Consider the following 22044-nt stretch of genomic DNA (forward strand, 5'->3'; position numbering starts at 1 on the left):
GGGGTCGCCGGTGCCCATGTCCAGCAATCACTGTGCGAGGGGCGGGGTACACCCTGGACGGGTCGCAAGTCCATCACAGGGCCACATAGAGACAAACGAGACAAACAACCATTCACTCTCTCACTCACACCTAGGGACAATTTAGAGTTACCAATCAGCCTAACATGCATGTTTTTGGTCTGTGGGAGGAAACCGGAGCACCCGGAGAAAACCCACGCATGCACGGAGAGAACATGCAAACTCCACCCAGAAAGGCCCCTGGACCGGGGTTTGAACCAAGGACCTGCTCTCTGAGAGGCAGCAGCTCTACCAGTTGCGCTATGACTAATCAGTTTCCTTGTATCTTAGCTGTAGCCTTCCTACAAAACCAAGCCTGGAACTCACATGTGTTCTCCAAGTCCTCAAGCTGTGTTCACTCCAAGGAACCATTACCACCTGCCTGTCTTCAACTTACCTCAAATCCATATACCTGGAAACATCTCTCTCTCTGTGGATCCATCACCTGGACACGTGAGTTCTCTCAAACCCATAACAATTTGGAAATATACTTACCAGTGGCTTTTTTCATTCATTCATTCAACCTTTATTTATACAGATAAATCACATGGCCAAATCTGCTGCCAATGATTTCCTTGCTTGTTGATAGACCAGGAACCAGCCGAATCCAAAAATTGGAAACCTGTTATCATAAATCCAATTATATATGCGTCCTTAACATCTTTGATTGATTAAGAGTTTTGCGATGGAGTTAAACTCAAAGCAGTCTGCTCCTCCGATAAATAATGTTAAATTATTATTCATATATATTAATTTTTCTGTTAACTTATTTTCATGTATGAATGTTTCTGTTCAGTGCCCTGAGATGACTTCTGTTGTGACTTGTTGCTATATAAATAAACTGAATTAAATTGATTGACAGCAGAGATCAATATGTCACCAAGTCTTCCAAGTCGATGATATGTCCAGCTGCGTGCGTGCCAACAGGGCGAGTCGGCTCACCTAAAGCCAGTCTTCTCTTTGAAAAAATTTTATCAATTGTGTTGAGGGACCAACTGACCAAATCCATAGCAGAATTATGGTTTGGAAGATTTGCAGAAGAGAGACTCTAAAGCAGTTTCACAGACAGTACAGAGCAAAGCAAAGCATTCATTCATTCAACCTTTATTTAAACAGATAAATCACATTGAGCCTCAAAGACTCATTTGGACACATGTAGGAGTTGGAGGCGAAAAAAAATTCCTATCAGACTTTTTTTTTCCTGCATGAGGAAAAAAAAACCCTCTAATAATAAAAAAAACACCTCACACAAACAAGCACATATGTAGACAATCTGCAGACGGGGGAGAAGAGAGCGGTCAGCAATGTTCATAGATGCTCTCGATGTCACTGTAAGAGTTATGATAAGGATGGAATAATCAATCAATGTCCTCTGGTGAGATCCATAAACATTTTCGAGGGATGTCGAGGAATGGCCAAGAATAATGTCTATGAGAATCCAAGAGTCCTGAAATGATGACGCAAGTTTATTCATCTGGTTTCATCTGGTTATCAGTTGGAAATTCCTCAGGGAGGGGGTGGTGAGCACCAGATCACATGTTCTCCAGGCGAATTCAGATAAGACGGCCTTCAAGGCCAGCCAAGGGAGCCAAATTCAGATAAACACACAGTTGTTTTGAGGACAGGCAGAACTTAATGACATCTACCTTGAGTCTGTGTTGGTCGACTCGGTTCCGAAATGCCCAAATTACATGGTCACACCGATGGAATGGAATGGATTTTACTGAGTAAAATCCCCAAGATCTGATCCATTCAACTCAAAGCATTTGAGTCTGGGTACTCGAGACACGAACCAAGCCATCATAAAGGCAAGCAGCGTGATCAGGTCCAAATTTGCTGCAGATGACTTCCTTGATTGTAAATAAAACCAGCAACCAGCCAAATCCAAAAAGCACGAACCAGTTATCGTAAATCCAATTAAATATGCGTCCTTAAAATCCACAGATGGCAGCAGAGATAAACACATCATCAAGTCTTCCAGTCGATGAGATATCCAGCTGCGTGCGTGCCAACAGGGCAAATCGGCTCGCCTAAAGCCTGTCTTCACTTCGAAGAAATGTTGTAAATTGAGTTGAGGGACCAACTGATCAAAACAAGTCCAAAATTATGGCTCAGAAAATATGCAAGAGAGGTTCAGAAGCAGTTTCACAGACAGACAGAGCAGCAAAGCAAAGAGGATAGGGAGGGGAGAAGCATCCGATCTCGGCGAGAGCAAGTGGTGAAGCAGAGAGGGAGAGGAGGGGAAATGTGTCCGCCCTTGACAAGAGCCTTTCCAGACCTTCCAGTTGCCCCAGTACATCCATCCCTGTCACTGTAAATAAACTTCACTTACCTTGTATTCTTGTGTTGTGTCCTGCTCCTTCTCAGTTCTCTGCTTTGGTGTCTGTAAACCTTTAAAATCATGATAAACATGCATATTTTTGATCTATGGGAGGAAACCAGAATCCCGGAGAAAACATTTGTGAGGAGAGAACATGTAAACTTCACCCAAAAAGGTCCCAGGCCAGGGTTCGACCCAGTGACCTTCTCACTGAGAGGTGACACCTCTACCAATTCTGTCACTGTGCCATCTTTTTTCAACAAATGCTGTGGGTTTTTTTTTTTTTTTGCTGCCAAATTTACATTTAGATTTCACTTAATATGATAAAATGCTAAAAAGTAAAGCCTGAGCATTCTGCAATTAGGACCTTTCAAAAAATTAAACAAAGAGAAAATGAAAAATGAGACCAAAGCAAAAACATTGTATGTGTAATATAATTTAATCTAAATGTAATATTGATAAATGTTAAAATAAAATAAAGAGGGGGGGGGGGGGGGGCTATCACAGGTTTGGTGGAACAAGAAATTATCTGCACAAAGAAGACTTTTTGATAGCAAAGCACAGCAAAAATATTTAATAAGTGAAGGTGCTGCTCGTAAAATCTGTATTTGTAAGTAAAAAAAAAATGCAGCCATGTTTGTTATGTTTTTTTAGATTTTTTTGACAAGTAAAATAATTAAGAACCTTTTGAATTAATTTGATAAAAGGGGAAATTACAAGGAAAAAAGCAACAATTTAGACAAAAAGTGTGTGGTTATTTTTTAATTAAGTTTTTCAGTCCAGGTTTGCACTACAGCCTTATCTCTAATGATGGACCCTCTTAATACAAAACATTTTGGACGCTCATCATTCTAAATTTGTGGCAAAACTTCACAGAAGGCCCATTTTTTATATATTAAAAATATTGTGAATAGCTTTATAGGAAGAGGAAAAACATTTAAAACTGCAACAGTCCCTGCTGGAGTGATGTATCTGGGGTGGTCAAACACTCAGGTGTCCCTTTCATGTCTCCAGCTCATCCAAAATGCTGCAGCTCGGAACTCGCAGGTTTGAGCCCATTTCACCAGTCTTGTCCTCCCTTCACTGGCTCCCTGTGCATATCAGAATTAATTTTAAGATTCTCCTGTTGACCTTTAAGTGCATTAATGGCCTTGTGTCCCCTTATTGCTGTGACTTACTTTGTATTTCAACAAAGATCATCTGACCAGCTGCTTTTTGTTGTACCAAAAGGTTGAAGCTCAGAGGAGATCTGACTTTTTCAGTTGTGGGCACTAAACTTTGGAAAAATCTGCCCATCATCATTAAACAGGACACTTCAGTCCCTGCTTTTAAATCTTTCCTTAAAACTCATTCACTGACGTTTAACACAGTGTGATTAGATTTACGGTACTATTTCATTGTTTTTGTCTTTATTTTTTATGCTTTTAATTACATCTAGTTACTTTTATTTATTGCCTTGATCTACTTTGGTAACAGCTGCTCTTTTAAATGTGCTCTATAAATACACTTGACTTGACTTAGTTTTTGGATCTATAAAGAAATTGATTAAAAATAACATAGATAGAGACTTGGGGTCTAAAGGTTCCTCTTGACGTTTGAGTTTGGCAGAATCTGAAGACAACTAACCAATAACCTTTGTGTACTTTAACACCATTCTGTTAAAAAAAAATAAAAAAAAGAAACAGGCATAGCTACTGGATCCGAGCTCCGTACCTTTAAATTCACTTAATACTTAAGTAATGACATTTAAAAAAAACATTACTGAACTAATTACATTTTTACAACGTTAAAACGTCTGTAAATCATGTATTGCGGTGATAATTTAAGATTTGAATGAAGTTTTGAAAACCGCGCTACGTCACTTCCGGGTGAAGTCGGACCGTAGTAAAAAAAAAAAAAAAAGATGAATTCCAGCTAGCTTGCCACCGACAACTGGTGAACTCCACTGAAGTAAAACCATCCATGTCAACACTAAAGAAGGCTTTTGGAGGTCTTGTGCTGCTTCTGTGTCCATATCGGGGCACACCATCCTGTGAAGCCGTAAGTAGGTCGTTTTCAGGCCAAACAGCAGCTAGCAGCTACCGCTAGCTGCCTGCTGCCGCTGCAGCCTTTCTGCGATACGAGGTAATTATTGAACTAGCTAGGATGAACACACAAAAGGTGAGGGCTAGGTTTACATTTACAGCTGAAACACTGACTGAAACACGGCTTTCTAATTCATTATACCCCCTCGCGTTATGGGCTAAAGCCGAATCTTAATTAATACCGCTGTTTCTATGCATTTAGCATGTCAGTCTCACAATATCATCCATCATCATGTCCAAAGCTTTTATAATAAAAAAACTGACCACCCGTAAAGCATGAACACTACAAAACCGGCAGTCATTTACTGCAGGATATTTAAAAGGATGGTAACAGAAGCCATTAACTTCATCCACAAATCTACATCAGTTAGCATTAAGGTTATACTTCCTTATAGATGCCAGGACACTCAGCCAGATAAGCATCTGTATGCATCTGAGTTTAAAAACATATAGGTTTATAGCTATTATTATTATCATTATTATTTTAGATGTAGGTGATAATGCCTGAGTTACTTGTCATAATAACCCTTTATATATTTTTATTTTTGTTAGTTTTTAGCTGGCTGATTACCAGAAGACGGTGCAGTGGTGTGCAGGAGATACCAAGACCAAAGCATTTCTGAATCCAGGTATGTTTAACTAACAAAGGCTACTTTGTCAAGATTTATTTCACTTATTTTTGGCCATCAATAAATGTTCCTTTGTTTTACCTATTCAGTTATACAAATTTATTAGCAGGTAATATGTAAAACCTAAATAATAGCAGCCTGCCCATGGACAATGGAAGATTTTCTGTCAGCCTTTTGTAGTTTTTATATTTCAGGTAAATTCTCTGTACAAATTTCTTCTACTCATATTAGAATATTTGCACATAATTCATTCTTAGTTGTTATTAAAATCTAAATATATTTATGGCTTTTTGAGCAGCTAGATGTTAGCTGCTCAGATACTACAAATACTAGCTATATTAAGCAGATATTCTACAAAACCTACCAAAACATGATATCGCCTCTCTTGAACCCTTGAAAGATTTTATTTAGCAGATTTATGACGGATACAAAATGGCAGAAAAAACTTGATTTAGTAAAGCACAACTGAAAAAAAAACCAAAGTAGTTGTAATGCATCACAAATTTTATTTTAGAATAAGTAGAAGACAAACATTTATAGAATCTTAATTAAATAAACAACAATTTAGAGCCGTGTTGAACCAACTTTGCTATTTTAAAGGATTAATTTCTTTATTTTTTTCATCAGTCAGGTCCCAAATTTGTCATAATGCAACTTAGGAATCAGCTTTGCATTTTATGTCTTTGCATCATCTTTTTATTTATTTTTTTACATTCTCCATCACAGACTTTTAGTTGCATTTAGAAATGGACTACTGGGTAGTCCTACTCCCATTGTTGTTAAAAAACATTAAAAAAATTTAAATGGTTTTTTAATTTTATCTATATTTTCCAAAAAACTACTATAACTAGTTTTGTGTCGCTATAGTATATGGTTTTATTTATTTATTTAATCTAACCACAACTTTGTCTTCTGCATAAACTTATCATCTGTAGCTCGTGCTGCCAGATCCTGTGACAGAAACAAGCAACAAAATCAATGAAAAACAAGGTCAAAACAGGCAACTGGGTAAAAAAAATAATAATCTCAGTGTCTATTACAATGAACAGAATTGGAAACTTTAACCTAAAAACATGTTTTAAAGCAGCTTTTATCTGATTTAACAGAGTAATACTGCAGCACAATTATGATCAAAATAATTGTTAGAATTATTTTGATCATAATTGAGTTGTCCATCAATTTGACTGAAACATGGGGTGATTTATTAGATTTCTATACTTTACTATTGATAAGTAATACCAGTAATGTGTGTGTGTGTGTATATATATATAAATATATATATATATATATATATATCTTGTTATGTGTCTTTGTATATATATATATATATTAGTTGGAGGGAGAAAGACATTTTAGCTTCTAAATGTTGCTCATTGTTATTGTTGTGGATCATGGTTAAAATCAATAAAGTCTAATGAAAAGCCTTTCTCCCTCTGCATCCCTCTCCTTGCTGTTCTCCACGTCTCATGACATGCGATGTCATCATGACTATTAACAATATTTTTTATGTCAGTGATTAATGCTTTAGTAAGGCATGATGCACTTCTAACGGGATGGATGAAGACACTGTAAACATCAGCACCTTACAGCTTTCTTTATGCTTCTCTCTATGGCACAGCCATATTCTTTATTTAAAGTAAAACTGACTTTCAAGCTCATGCAAATAAATCAACTGATAAAAATAAAAAAACAAGTTTTTGTCCAATTACAACTAGAGGCTAATTTATTAGTTAATCTTTATTCCTTTCTAATATACTTTGAAACATCCTAGTCCTATTAAATCTGAATAAAAGTGTAGCTCAAATAAATGTTCCTTTTGTCTGTGTTATTTATTTATTATATATTTAATTTTTGCATCTATTTGCATCTCTTGTGTTCAGATTTGTACCAGAAGATGAACGGCCTGTCCATTCGGGAGCTATGCTGCCTGTTCTGCTGCCCCCCTTGTCCCGGTCGCATCGCAGCCAAACTGGCTTTCCTCCCTCCAGAGCCCACCTATGCTTTACTCCCTGACCCAGAAGCAAGTTCTGGAGCTACAACTGTGTCTGCTTCTAACTCTGGGGCTGCTCCTCCTTCACTGGGCGCACCAGGACTGCGTTCGCGGCTGGGTACTAATAGTGGAGGTGACAGGGGTGGTGGAGGAGGCGGTGGTGGTGGTGGTGGCAGCAGTGGAGGCAGTGGGGCCAGTGGCGGTGGCAGCGGCGGCAGCAGTAGTATTGTGGGTGAGGGGAGGTGGAAGCTGCATCTCACAGAGAGAGCAGAGTTCCAGTATTCTCAGAGAGAGCTGGATGTGACGGATGTGTTTCTGACCAGATCTAGTCGAGGGAACAGGGTTGGATGTATGTACATTCGCTGCGCTCCAAATGCCAGGTGAGACTGAAACTGAGCATTATCAGACACGCACATTACAACTTTTTTTTATATGTGATAACATTCTCAATAACATTGTTAAACGTATCCCCACTGAGTCTTCATTGTTGGTGTTTAACTTCCTCTGTTTTTCTTTTCCTCTTTGTCTCTCAGGTTCACAGTGTTGTTTTCACATGGCAATGCAGTAGACCTGGGTCAGATGAGCAGCTTCTATATCGGCTTAGGCACACGCATCAACTGCAATATTTTCTCCTATGACTACTCAGGCTACGGTGTCAGTACTGGGAAACCGTCAGAGAAGAACCTTTACTCTGATATTGATGCCGCCTGGCACGCTCTGCGCTCCCGGTAAACAAAGAGGCTGTTTCTGTCGGGGTTTAAAATTAATTGCTAAAATGCTTACCAAAGTGTGGTAGAATAAGTAACATCTACCGGTACCCAGATTGCTGTCCAATAATGTTATGAAGAAAAGAGGATTTGCTTGACTAATCAGCCAGTTCACAATCTAACCATGGCTATTTAACAAACTGACTTTCTTTTGCATCCTTTTGTCAACATCAAGTGATACATTTAAAGTAATCAGATGATTTATCCAGCAAATCAGCTACACCACACAGAAGGACCTTTGTATTAAGTTCCAGCCTCTTACAGAGAGAGATGAGCAGATTAACAGCTTCCTCTTTCAATTATTTACCAAGTTTTGGGCTCCAGAAAGTCCACTAAAAATGTTGTAATGCTATTATTTTACTTGGGGATACAAGCGTGTACTCAATCTACTAAAGTCTGTTCAGAATATTTAATGCCTTAAAGTTAAAATGACTGTTTAGAAAGCTGCTGGAAGCTTGAGCTAGTTCTAACATTGTTTTTTGCTGTTTTTCTGTGTTATTATTTTCATAAAGCATGATGCTAGTTCTTGTCAAAATGACAAGGACAATGGAACTTGTTAATCTACATACGATAGTTGGCATATTAGTTGACAGTAATAGACAAGTTTTCAGAATGTAACGTCCCACTTTTGTGTACTTTTACTTTTAAATGTATGCTTTTGTTTTTTTAGGTATGGCATCAGTCCTGAGAACATCATCCTGTATGGTCAGAGCATTGGCACGGTGCCCACAGTGGATCTAGCATCAAGGTTTGAGTGTGCTGCTGTGGTACTTCACTCTCCTCTCACCTCCGGCATGAGAGTGGCCTTCCCCGACACAAAGAAAACATACTTCTTTGATGCCTTCCCAAAGTAAGTCCAGTACATGAGACAGAACGTCCACTGTGGGGGCACTTCACTCCTAACCCCTCTTTTGGGGTTGTGTGTTATTGGAGATGGGTGTTTATACTCTAAACCAAAACTAAAAAGAGCATTTAAGACAGAAAATTTGCTGGATACAGCAACATTTGCTAAAGAAAGAAATTACAATACAACTGAAAACAAAACGTCTGTTGCAGGGGACAATACAAACTATATGCAACGAGCTGTTGTTCTTATAAGTATGCTCACCCTCACACAAGCAAATTGTTGAAACATCTAATTTAATTGAAGCTTTTAGTCTTCTTGGTAAGGAGTCTTAGCAGCAGGACACACCTTGACTTGGTAATATTTGCCAACTCGTTTTTGCAGAAGTGCTCCAAGTCTGTCAAATCTGAGGATATCTCTAGTACTTAGAGCTCTTTAGGTCACCTTGCAGTTTTTCTATCAAATATAGGTCTAGACTTGACTCAGCTTCTAAAACAAATATATTCTTCTGACGAAGCCATTTAGTTCATTTGGATGTGCGAGTCATTCCATTTTGGTATTCAGCTTTCTAGCAGCCTTGAAAGTTTTAGACCAAAAACAAACAAGTATTTGGAGCTGCAGACTAAAACACCAGTTCAACCCCAAACCATGAAGCTGTCACTACCGTGTTTCACTGTGGGGCTTGTGTTCCTTTGGTGATGCTATACCTTTTGGAATTATGGCCCAAAAGTTCAAACTTCACGTTCATCCATCCACAACACAGTAACCCACATGAGCTTGGGAGACTTGATTTGGTATTTTTTAAGTATTTAGCTGGGCCTTCAGGTTTTTTTTTTTTGGGGGGGGGGGGGGGGGGCAGATTTATAAAGAACACAAGAGAGATTGTTGTCACATGTAGCACACAGCCAGTACCTTCCTGCAGCTCGTTCAGCGTTGCTGCAGGCCTCTCTTTAAAATAATTACACCCAGTTCTTGGTAATGCCACTGCTGTTCCTTGTTTTTTCTCACTTGTTGATGGCCATTTTTACTGTGTTTCATTGGTTATCTAACTTTGAGTAGTTTTTGGTTACCATATCATGACTGATACCTTTCAACATTCAAATTATTTTAATGCTTTGTGAGCTCTTTCTGAACCACGGCTTTTGCTGTTAGATGCGTCTAAGATAAGGTCAAGAGACTCAGTTCAACACGAGGGAAGAGGCAATGTGAGTGCTGCCTTGGGCTTTTTAGCTAGAGCCTGTATTTTGCGCTGCTACCTTTAGTGATATGTCAGGGCCGGGTGGGAGGGGCATGTTCAGTTTGGTAGGTGGGGTGCTCAGTTTTGTTGGCGGGGTGAGGCACCCCGCCTGTACAGGTCCTTCTAAAAAAATTAGCATATTGTGATAAAGGTCATTATTTTCCATAATGTAATGATAAAAATGAAACTTTCATATATTTCAGATTCATTGCACACCAACTGAAATATTTCAGGTCTTTAATTGTTTTAATACTGATGATTATGGCAAACAGCTCATGAAAACCCAAAATGCCTGTCTCAAAAAATTAGCATATCATGAAAAGGTTCTCTAAACAAGCTATTAACCTAACCATCTGAATCAACGACGTAACTCTAAACACCTGCAAAAGATTCCTGAGGCTTTTAAAAACTCCCAGCCTTGTTCATTACTCAAAACCGCAATCATGGGTAAGACTGCCGACCTGACTGCTGTCCAGAAGGCCATCATTGACACCCTCAAGCAAGAGGGTAAGACACAGAAAGAAATTGCTGAACGAATAGGCTGTTCCCAGAGTGCTGTATCAAGGCACCTCAGTGGGAAGTCTGTGGGAAGGGAAAAGTGTGGCAGAAAACGCTGCACAACGAGAAGAGGTGACCGGACCCTGAGGAGGATTGTGGAGAAGGGCCCATTCCAGACCTTGGGGGACCTGCGGAAGCAGTGGACTGAGTCTGGAGTAGAAACATCCAGAGCCACCGTGCACAGGCGTGTGCAGGAAATGGGCTACAGGTGCCGCATGCCCCAGGTCAAGCCACTTTTGAACAAGAGACTGCGTCAGAAGCATCTCGCCTGGGACTGCTGCTGAGTGGTCCAAAGTTATGTTCTCTGATTACAGTAAATTTTGCATTTCCTTTGGAAATCAAGGTGCCAGAGTCTGGAGGAAGAGAGGAGACACAGAATTCACATTGCTTGAGGTCCAGTGTCAAGTTTCCACAGTCACTGGTGTGTCATATCATCTGCTGGTGTTGGTCCACTGTGTTTTATCAAGCGCAGGGTCAATGCAGCTAGCTATCAGGAGATTTTGGAGCACTTCATGCTTCCATCTGCTGAAAAGCTTTATGGAGATGAAGATTTCATTTTTCAGCACGACCTGGCACCTGCTCACAGTGCCAAAACCACTGGTAAATGGTTTACTGACCATGGTATTACTGTGCTCAATTGGCCTGCCAACTCTCCTGACCTGAACAACATAGAGAACCTGTGGGATATTGTGAAGAGAAAGTTGAGAGACGCAAGACCCAACACTCTGGATGAGCTTAAGGCCGCTATCGAAGCATCCTGGGCCTCCATAACACCTCAGCAGTGACACAGGCTGATTGCCTCCATGCCACGCCGCACTGAAGCAGTCATTCATGCAAAAGGATTCCCGACCAAGTATTGAGTGCATAACTGAACATGATTGTTTGAAGGTTGGCGGTTTTTGTATTAAAAACACTTGTCTTTCATTGGTGGGATGAAATATGCAAATTTTTTGGGACAGGCATTTTGGGTTTTCATGAGCTGTATGCCATAATCATCAGTATTAAAACAAGTAAAGACCTGAAATATTTCAGTTGGTGTGCAATGAATCTGAAATATATGAAAGTTTCATTTTTATCATTACATTATGGAAAATAATGACCTTTATCACAATATGCAAATTTTTTGAGAAGGACCTGTATAATGGTAGGGGAAACACTGGATTTTCACACAAGTCCTAAAAGTAAATAAAGAGAACCCAGTTAAACAAAGGAGACAAAAATGTTTGGTCATTTATTTATTGAGGAAAATGATCCAACATATTTGTGAGTGGCAAAAGTATGTGAACCTTGTTTTTCATTATCTGGTATGAGCTGCCACCCCCACCCCATGCACCAATAACTGCAACAAAACATTTCCAGTAACTGTTGATCAGTCCTGCACACACACCGGCTTGGAGGAATTTTGACCCATTCCTTCATACAGAACAGCTTTAACTCTGGATGTTGGTTGGTTTCTCACATTAATATTTCAGGTCTCTCTTGTAAATGAGTCCTCGAGGCTCAATGGGATTGTCTAAATAAGGTTGAATGAAAAATTAACTGCTTACTTGAGGTCCTTCCACAACATCTGGATTGGATTAAGGTCAGGACTTTGACTTGGCCAAAACATGAACTTGATTCTTCTTGAACCATTTTGTGGTAGAACGACTTGTGTGCTGAGGGTCATTGTGTCGCTGCATGACCCACCTTCTCTTGAGATCCAGTTCATGGACAGATGTTCCGACATTTTCCTTTAGAATTCTCTGATATAATTCAGAATTCATTGTTCCATCAATGATGATCATTGTGAGATGATCCTTCAGTGGACTGATCTTTGTTGGTCCATCACTCCTGGGGAGGGTAACAATGGCCTTGAAGTTCCTCCATTTGTACACAATCTGTCTGACTGTGGATTGGTGGAGTCCAAACTCTTAAGAGATGGTTTTGGAACATTTTCCAGCCTGATGAGCATCAACAACTCTTTTTCTGAGCTCCTCATAAATCTCCTTTGTATCCTGCCATGATACATTTTCACAAACATGTTGTGAAGATCAGACTTTGATGGATCCTGTTCTTTAAACCAATCAGGATGTCCACTCACACCTGATCATCATCACATTGATTAAAAACACCTGACTCTAATTTCACCTTCAAATTAACTGGTAATTCTAGAGGTTCACATACCTTTACCACTCACAAATATGACGTAATGGATCATTTTCCTCAATAAATAAATGAACAATGATCATATTTTTGTCTCATTTGTTTAATTGGGTTTTCTTGATCTACTTTTAGGACTTGTGTGAAAATCTGATGATGATTTAGTTCATATTTATGCAGAAATATAGAAAATTCTAAAGGATTCACAAACTCATTCACTATTGTATGAAATGTTATGTGACATGGAAACAGTATAATACATCTCCACTTCTGTTTCTATTTGTAAAAGTATCAACATCCTTAAAAAAAACAGTTTATTTGGTATAAATACACCAAGCTTCCAGTTATATTTATCGATTCTGATCCCTGAATCTCTGAACATTTTCTTCCAGCATCGAGAAGGTGTCAAAGATCCCGTCTCCAGTGCTCATCATTCACGGTACGGAGGATGAGGTGATCGACTTCTCTCATGGCCTCGCCTTGTTTGAGCGCTGTCCCAAGGCTGTGGAGCCCCTCTGGGTGGAGGGGGCGGGTCACAACGACATCGAGCTTTACAGTCAGTACTTGGAAAGGCTACGGCGCTTCATCAACCAGGACCTGGCTGCACAGCATGCCTGAGAAACAAGCAGGCTCTCTGTGTTTGTATCTCTGACACTGTGCGTGTGCGTGTGCTTGCATGTGGATGAAAGAGGGCATCAGCATGTTTGCAATGGGTGTGTGTGAGTAACAGCAAAAAAAGGACGTGTGGTTTTGGTCACATCTGTGTGTCTTTACAGCAGCATACCTACAGGATAAAAACAAACAGTCTATGTTGTGTTTCCTGTTTTTAAAAGTGAGAAAATTTTGTAACGCATCATTAGCTTTATACATTTGTACAGTGTTGGTAAACACTAAAAAGAAATAAAAATAGAGATGAAATAATTCACCAGTTAATGTTGGTCCGATTGAAATTGGGACGCGAGTTTGTTTCGTCTTCAAAGGCACACAGATGTAATTTAGAAGTGAAGTTGGATGAATGCGTTATGACGTAAGTGTGTGTATGTTCAAATCTCTGTGGCGCCTCAGTGACGCGTGCACATGAGATAATGCGTGTGGGCGCTGACAGAGATGGACATCCTGACGACTTGGAAAGCTGCAAGCGTAGGAGGCTCATCAAGTTGATACTTTTTATTTTCGTTCATGCGCGTCTGAAGAATACCTCCACAGCTTGACCAGCGGACAAACACGAGTCAAGCACGTGCTCACTCCCTCCTCCCCTCGTTGTTCACCAATGAAGGGACATCCATATGACTGCCAGAACATCCCCCAAGTTTTTGTTCAGCTAACACTACTCTTTTCATTGGGTTTGAGGAGGATTCATCTCTGATTTTAGCCACTTTTATGGAAACCTAAGGACGGGGTTTGAAAACTTTCTCCAGCTTGTTTGGCTGTGGAGTATTTCAAACTCTAATTAATTTTTTATTCTGAGGAGGCCCTAAAATGACCGAGCCTTTGTCTTATTTCCAAGGTTTTAAAAAAAAAAAACATCTCTCATGAACGGTTCTCCAGGATTGACCACGTTGTCATAGAAGCTTGAGCTTACTCTGTGATTTTCCTGTTTTGTTTGAGTATTGAGACAGCTTCACATCTTGAGTGCACTAACAGATGCTTTACACAAACAAAGGATGAAGGAATACGTTAGATTTAGGAAAATTGCAGTCAAGAAGTGACTGCAATCCAGAAAAGAAGTAGCCAAGCACATAACACCCCATAAATCCACTTCATGCCTGCGTCAAACTGTGAGCTGTAGAGAGCTTGGCATGTCCTTTTTATTTTTACTTTCAAAGAGAGCCAGTTTAATTTTCCCCTTCTATTTTTTTTTTTTTTGCTGGAAAATTACTGGTTGTCACTTCATCATGTTGAGATGAGTGTTTGGCTTTTTGTCTAAACTGTGGTACGGACAAAAAAATCACATTTCATAAACGTTAACGTACACTTGTAAAGCTGAAGTGCAGCTGTGGAGGACGCTGTGAGGGATTCTCTTGAAAAGAAACTTTTGGCGTTGGCTCTAAAAAGCAACTGCCTGAGTCCCCCGTATGAACAAAAATCGTGTTTTATTTATCCAGAACTATCATGCGTCATTGGAAAAATAACGATTAACTTCTTAATGTGGTCCTAGTAGCACTCGTATGAGTCAGTCCCGTTTGCCTCATTCTGCTTCTCTTGTAAGTAATCCTGACTGGTTTGTTCAAGTGTGGGCGTCTTGGATTGTTTCATAACCTCCATGTTACGACTAAACAATGTGATTCAGATCAGGTGCCGGGACGGGACATGGCACCCCCTCTGTTTTGACCTCTGGCCCTAAATGTACAGCAGCTCTCTTATGGGTGGCAGCACGTTCCAATGTGTGACACAAGCCATATTTGAGCCTCTCACTGTTGGTGTGGTGCAGGCTCCACCACATCTTTGCACATCACACACACACACATCAAACAAACATACACGCATTTACACACACAATACGTACACATTTATATATCTATGTATATCAGATCACGCATGAAAAGAGCAGGTCTTAAGTTCAGCACTATTGTACAAAGCATCCAAAGTGTAATAAGGGTATAAAATGTAAGTCTTTGTGTCTTTTGTTTGTTATTATTGACTTTGTTCCACAAGCCAGAATCAAGTATATGACATTTCTGGGTGGACAACAGGTTCTCGGCCTGCTGTAGTACAAGAAGGTGCTTGCTGCTCAGGAGATCCATCAGTTTCAGTGGTAGTATGTGCGTTTTATTAAAGGGAACATTTCTTAACTATCGCTGACCTGATTACTCCTTGTTCTGGGAGGACAAGGGTCTCTATAAGCAGCCTAAAGGGTTCCGAACGTCACTTCACTTCCCGTCAGCTCGAACAGGGAATATTTCCGTTCTCATCATGTGCTTTGTGTGTCTATGACTTGTTTTTTAATAATGAGAATCTTCTTAATACCAGGAATCTGAGTCTTCTGTAAACTCTGAGAGAGCAAGTGCCTCTCTCTGAGATGGACTTGTGTTTCCTGGGTGGGTTGGGGACTAAGACGCATTTCTGGAACTACATTAGAGTCATTGGACTAGTTTAAAAAAATGGGGTGGAAACTTGCTGTTTTCTTAATGCACCACTAATGTTGGCATATATATTGTATCCTCTGGCCTTGAATGTGTATTGATGGGGTTGGGAGGGGGGGTTGAGCAGTAAAAACTGTATGCATGTCTGTTGTGTTTTGCAGAGCAAATGACAGGACGGATTATTATCTATTGTGTAGTCTATGTGGAGGTAAAGCTGAACACATATGGAAAGCTCTTTTAAGAAAAAAATAATAAAAAAAAAGATGGGAAGTTTTAATTGATTTTTTTATCGCTGATAATAATTGATGTATTGTTGAGTTTTGTGCTAGAGTTTGAGCGTGATTAAAATTGGCAGGAGGGTCTAGATAATATAAGTAGACTGTTTATATGGTTACTGTTCTTATCTATTCTATTCTTTGTATTATTTGTAATTTTATGTTGCTTTTTTGAACTGAAAACATGTAATGAAGTTAATTCATGGACAGAATCTTGACCTTTTTATGGAAGACAAAATAAAATCACTTCTGTACAAAATGGAAATGCTTGAAGGCATGTTTTTATTTATAGTCTGTATTAAACTATTTAAGATCTAATAATGTGTGTACATGTACAACATGGGCAAATGTGCCAGATTTAGCCTTCACAGGTAAGATTTCTTCTGTCAGCCTGCTGGGACCAAAGTAAAAGAATAAATTACAGATAAACTACTTCCAAAAATGCAGTATTATTAAAATTACATAATTTTGGATTAAATAAGTTGCACAAAAACACTGGATACAATACATCAGCTACTGTATGCATAGTATTAAAATGGTGTACTGGTAGTTTTTTTTTTTCACCACTTACTCTCGTGCAAGACGGACGCCTTTCTTCCCTTTCCCGTCCTGCTCTTTCACTCTCCGTCTTGTGTATCTGAGCGAAACGTAAACTACTGTCATGGATCTGGTCAGCTGGACTTTCAACACAATCGATAAAATGTTTTCACAACAAAGTGACAGGGTCCTGGAGAACCCTCATGCCCCGCTGAGACACACGGTGCAGGGTATGTCATGGATCTGATGTGCCTTTCCATATCGTCTCAGGAGAACGCTGAAGATATTGGAATCATGATAGCAGGGTTTCTGCTTTTTGTTACCGGCGGATACCAATATGTTATCGACTAAGACGGCAGTAGCAGTTTCGCCGCGGCAAAGCTGCCGACCCTGTCTGCAGGTTTGGTTCGTGCTTCGATCACTCAAAACCAGCTGATTTATGAGCTAAACCATAAGATGGAAGCGATTTATAAGAATCGTAGGCCACTTGCGGCTTCTGGGACTCGCCAGCATGTTGGGGACGACCTTGGAGGGAGGGAGCTAATAAGCACAGACCAGAGGAATGCACACAAATCTGGACATTTGGATCAAAAGTACCAGCAGAACTCAAAGCTGATGATAAATAACTGTAACCTGAAAAAATCAACAACTGTGGCTTATCTGAATCTGACTCCCCCCGTGTGACCTTAAAGCAGGCCGATTGATCAAACATCACCTGGGATATGTGCAAACTGAGAAAGTTGTATCGGTGATAGGTAGCAAAAACCAAAAAAAAAAAAAAAAACGATCGGAGCATCCCTAATTTTGCCAGCATAAATAAATGAATAAAAACTCCAAACAATCCTGTTATAGCTTTGACTTTTATTGAACGCTTACAAAGCTTTGATTAAATCAGCTTATTGATTGTAGCCTCATTCAGCTGGTCAGGCAATAATTCATAGATGAGAGAATCATGACATTCATGCACCACTTTAAAGCTTAAATGACAGTATTGATATAAAAGCGTTTGAACATGTCTGTTTTTCTCATGGACCTGCACATTTAACTTTAAACGTTCCATTAATGTACCTCCTTTCTCTTGCTAGAATTTGTAAAAAGATTTTGGAAGAAGCATTTCTTGGTAAACAGCTGTTTAAATGTGAGCACATATATTGAAAACAGTACAAGTTCTTGTAATGACTTTGTATTGAATACCATCTTTAAATTTTATTATATTGTAATTAAATATTCTGTATTGTTCAAATATTGTTTTTGTCCTTATGCAGGCCATTTTTGCTCAGTTCAAATTACATACATTTGCACAATTTGCAATGCTTCAATTATACATGACAGATATAACTGTATATGTACACCTGAACTGGTTTGACCTGTCAGATGGAATATCATCCTTTCCAGCATCCTGACCGCCTGATGAAGGCCCAATATCCAGTCCTCCTCCACATCACCACCGTGTAACAAACTTCAGAGAAGCACAGATGAACACCAGTTCCACTGCGGTGTTCAGGTAGAATTATCGAGGCTTAAAATGGCAAATATAACTGAGGTGATAATTATTAGTGATTTTATCACAGTAAGCCAGAGTCATTATGTGTACACTAAAACCAATACTGTGCTTGACCAGATACACGATCACCTAGAATCATAAACACCAACGTACTTTGAGTATTGGAGCTCGTCCTTGTTTTATTACAAAGCTAATTTTAAAGTCTTGGGAAATGTTTGGCTAAATGAAACTTTAAATAACAGTTCTGAGACAACTCCGTCAGTGACTTTATGTATTCACCCTGGTCTGACTTTATTGCATTTGTTAGGAGTGATCCCCCTCTGCTGGTTAGATTTGGTCACAAGCTCACAGTTCGATCACAATCACATAGGCCTAATGAAAATAAATAAAAACATTCATAAAATAAAACTCCAATGATTAAATAACAGATCAGTTCTTTTATATTGTAGTTAAGCTTCGGTGTGTTCTCATGGAGCCAGGCTGTGATGATTCCTAAAAATGTGCTCAGCTGTTCACAGTCCAAGAACTAAATATGGTTTCAGCAGGTTGTCTCCTTGTGGCGCCGTGTTCAGTCTCCTGCTGAACTGTTAAACATCCACCTGATGATGCAAGAGTTCAGTCGTCTTCTGAGAGAGAAGGTGTTTGCGTTGAATGTAGATAAAACATGGCATTTGACAAACTCGTTATCTAGAGTTGTGCAAAGTTTTCAGATACAGGAAGTGCAGTCTGGCGTAAAGTTGCTTTGGAACAGCTCACTGCTGGTGACTATGTTTCCTGGTACCTGGTGGGGAAAAATACAAATAAAAACAGGGTGTTAGGAGGAGAGTGAGAGTTAAACACAGAAACATGTACTGGAACATTTCTGATAATGTTTCTGATGGGTACTGGTGCAGTGACTGGTACCCAGCATCTTTCTCGTTTCACAATTTTTGTGCTATTTCAACAAATCATCAAAAACATTCAGCTCTTTCAGAACACCTGCTATGACTTTTAGTATGGGTGCAACTTTAGCTTTATGAAATATTTAGCCTTTTCTGCCATTTGTTTCATCATAGAAAATGAATTGAGCTCATTTTTACATCCTTCATATATTTAGATCTGTTTACAACCTTTTACTGCTCCTTTCACATTTTGTTCTGGTTAAGCTTCTTTCAGCTTCCTTGCACAAATATAATTTTTTTTTCAACTACTTTCAGTTAATTTCAGCCTTTTTTCAGCTGTTTTCTGTTCCTTTCAGATTCTTTCTGCTAACTGCAACATTTTTGTGCTTCTTCTAACTTCTTTTTGCTAATTTCAGCTTGTTACGCTCCTTTCAGCTAAGTTTTACAAGTTTCAGCTATTTCTGCTATTTCAGCTACTATGTATCTGTTTTTACGCTAATTTTAGCTTTTTCTGCTAATTCCACATTTTTTGCACTCATTTCAACTTTTGTCAGCCTAATTCAGCAAAAATATGTTCTCTCCACTTAATTTAAGCTTCTTTTTGCTTTTTTGGCTACTTTTCAGCTGTTTTTTTATTTTTGCAAATTTTCACTTTTTTGTGTTCATCTCTGTTTCTTTCAGCCTAATTGGGCAAACATGTTTTTTCTGCTTTTTTCTGCTAATTTAAGTTTGTTCTACCTTTTCAGCTACCTTTATAACATTCTTAGCTAATTTCAGCTGTTTTCAGATAAATTCAAGTCTTTCACGATAATTTTAGCTACTTTCAGGCTAGTTAACTTCTTTATGCTAATTTCAACTTGTTACAATCATTTCAGCTTTTTCTTTTATTTAAGTTACTATTTTGCTATTTTATGTTAATTTTAGGGGCAGCACGGTGGCGCAACCGGCAGAGCTGCTGCCCCTCAGCGCGCAGGTCCCTGGTTCAAATCTCGGTCCGGGGTTTACATGTTCTCTCCATGCATGTGTGAGTTTCCTCCGGGTACTCCGGTTTCCTCCCACAGACCAAAAACATGCATGTTAGGCTGATTGGTAACTCTAAATTGTCCCTAGGTGTGAGTGAGAGAGTGAATGGTTGTTTGTCTCATTTGTCTCTGTGTCCCTGTGATGGACTTGTGATCTGTCCTGGGTGTACCCCGCCCCTCACACAGTGATTGCCGGACATGGGCACCGGCAACCCCCGTGACCCAAAATGGAAGAAGCAGGTAAAAGATAATGGATGGATGGATCTTAATTTGAGCTTTTTCAGCTAATTCCACTTTTTTTTTTAATAGCTCATTTCAGCTTTTTCCACTTCCTTTTGATTGTTTAAGCTTCTTTCTAAAATTTCAGCTACTGTTCAGCTTCTTTTTACTAATTTCAGCTATTTTTAGCTAATTTTCTAAGTCTTTGTGTTCATTTCTGCTTATTTAAATGTAATTTAGCAAATATGTGTTCTGTCTGTTTTCTTCTGCTATTTTAGGCTTGTTTTCTATTTCAGCTACATTTCAGCATGTTTTTTTTTAAGCTAATTTCAGTTGTTTTTCAGCAAGTTCTTCTGCAATAAGCATTCACACTGCGTTCTTGCTGCTTCTACCCCCCCCCCCCCACACACACACACACACACACACTCACACACTCATACACACACAAGTCTTTTGGCACTATCTAAACCCAAACGAAAACTATCAAAGTTTAACGATTTTTTAAAATGTAATTTTACATTTTGAAGGGACTTTAATTAAAATAAAACTATTGATAAAATATTTATTTTATGGCAATTAAAATATTAATTAATAAAAAAAAAATCATTAAACTAGTGGTGGGAAACACACTGAAAAAAAAACTGGCACGCCTACATTTTGATGTACAACATGTACATGTGTGAAAAAGCCTAAGGGAGTATGAACTGTTTGCAATTTTTTGTAAACTCAAGACAACTTAAAAGTTAATGTGTAACCTCATCACCTGTCAGTAGAAGTTTCTGTGGAAGAATTCCCGAAAAAGTTCAATGTTTCTAATGTAAATTGTGTCTAGCTGAAAACTGTAGGGCTCCAAAGGAAAATGTATTTCACAGATTTTATTTCAAGTCATATAATGCACCTCTGTCACGAGTCAAAGCACTCTATTCTTGATTAATCTGCATGATTCAATGTTTATTTAAATGGACAAAAGTGAGCAGAAAAGCAGTGCACGTACTTCAGAGCTTTAGATGCAACAGATTGGCCCCCAAAGTAATTGATCATGACATTTATATAAAAATAATTAAAACGTTTAATTTTGTCCCTCTAGATTCTGGATGTTTGCAGAATGCTCCTTTGATGCAGGTGTGACCCTCAGGAATGTGTGATCATCTGACATCACTGGGACAAACCAGCTGAACAACTCCACTTGTATCTCCTCATATCTGATCAAGTAAAGTTTTTTAAACATGTTTGAGTCATTATCTCACTCTTTCCACCTCCCACACTCTCTCCAGCAAGCTCATTTGTCCTGTTTTCTGCTTTCTCTTTTCCTTTTTGTTTGTGTGGTGACTCACTCTTTAGACAAATCAGCCAGGGCCCCCAAAGAGCTCAGCTGCTCCTCTAAAGCTATAATCCTCAGCCCGATGTATCCAGACGCCATCAGCAGCAGCAACAATCTGCAAAATGCAAAAACAATTTCTTTAATTTGTCTCACACGCTCTGCAGTTCTCTAAAACACAACCCATCAGCTCCTTTAGTCACAGTGAAAGTGCTGAATTTATCCCCAGCCAGAGCACAACCAGAGCACTTTGAATTAAACCCTGGACCTTTGTAACAATAGGACATCAGTAAATCCTATCAGGGCAGAGCATGAGTTAAAATCATGTGATGGAATGTCCATGATCATGATCTGAAGGTGTACATCTTTTTCTTTATTTGGCATCGAAGAGTCAGCAGACTCAGGCTTGAAGAAAGGCAAACATTGGACAAAAAATTATAATTTTAACATGCACGAAATTTAATGTCTGACTTTTAAAAACCTCACTTTGTGCACTAATGAGATAGTATTTCAGATGATATAACAAAAGTATTGAGTAATTTAATGTGTCAGTGTCTGTTTTTTATATACACACACATAT

At 39.0% G+C, this 22044-nt stretch overlaps 2 protein-coding genes across 2 annotated transcripts in view; one reads left to right on the forward strand and one right to left on the reverse strand.

Annotated features, from left to right (window-relative positions):
- The first annotated feature begins 4068 nt into the window (after nt 1–4068).
- On the forward strand, nt 4069–13314 carry abhd17aa (abhydrolase domain containing 17A, depalmitoylase a). Its single transcript, XM_037681731.1, has 6 exons — nt 4069–4417; nt 5014–5090; nt 6971–7460; nt 7614–7808; nt 8518–8697; nt 13018–13314. The coding sequence occupies exons 3-6, from the start codon at nt 6985–6987 to the stop codon at nt 13241–13243; spliced, it is 1077 nt and encodes a 358-aa protein (XP_037537659.1). The 5' UTR covers nt 4069–4417; nt 5014–5090; nt 6971–6984; the 3' UTR covers nt 13244–13314.
- A 5427-nt stretch (nt 13315–18741) lies between these two features.
- Nucleotides 18742–22044, reverse strand: part of LOC119414243 (GRAM domain-containing protein 2B-like) — a 20861-nt gene continuing 17558 nt past the window's right edge. The window contains exons 12-14 of the mRNA XM_037681341.1: nt 21733–21760; nt 21481–21582; nt 18742–18805 (exon numbers count right to left, since the gene is read on the reverse strand). Coding sequence (XP_037537269.1) covers nt 18790–18805; nt 21481–21582; nt 21733–21760 — 146 coding nt within the window. The 3' untranslated portion in view covers nt 18742–18789. The remainder of the gene's footprint in view (nt 18806–21480; nt 21583–21732; nt 21761–22044) is intronic.

Source organism: Nematolebias whitei, chromosome 9 (genome assembly GCF_014905685.2).
Source record: "Nematolebias whitei isolate Nwh7 chromosome 9, NemWhi1, whole genome shotgun sequence".
NCBI lineage: Eukaryota > Metazoa > Chordata > Actinopteri > Cyprinodontiformes > Rivulidae > Nematolebias > Nematolebias whitei.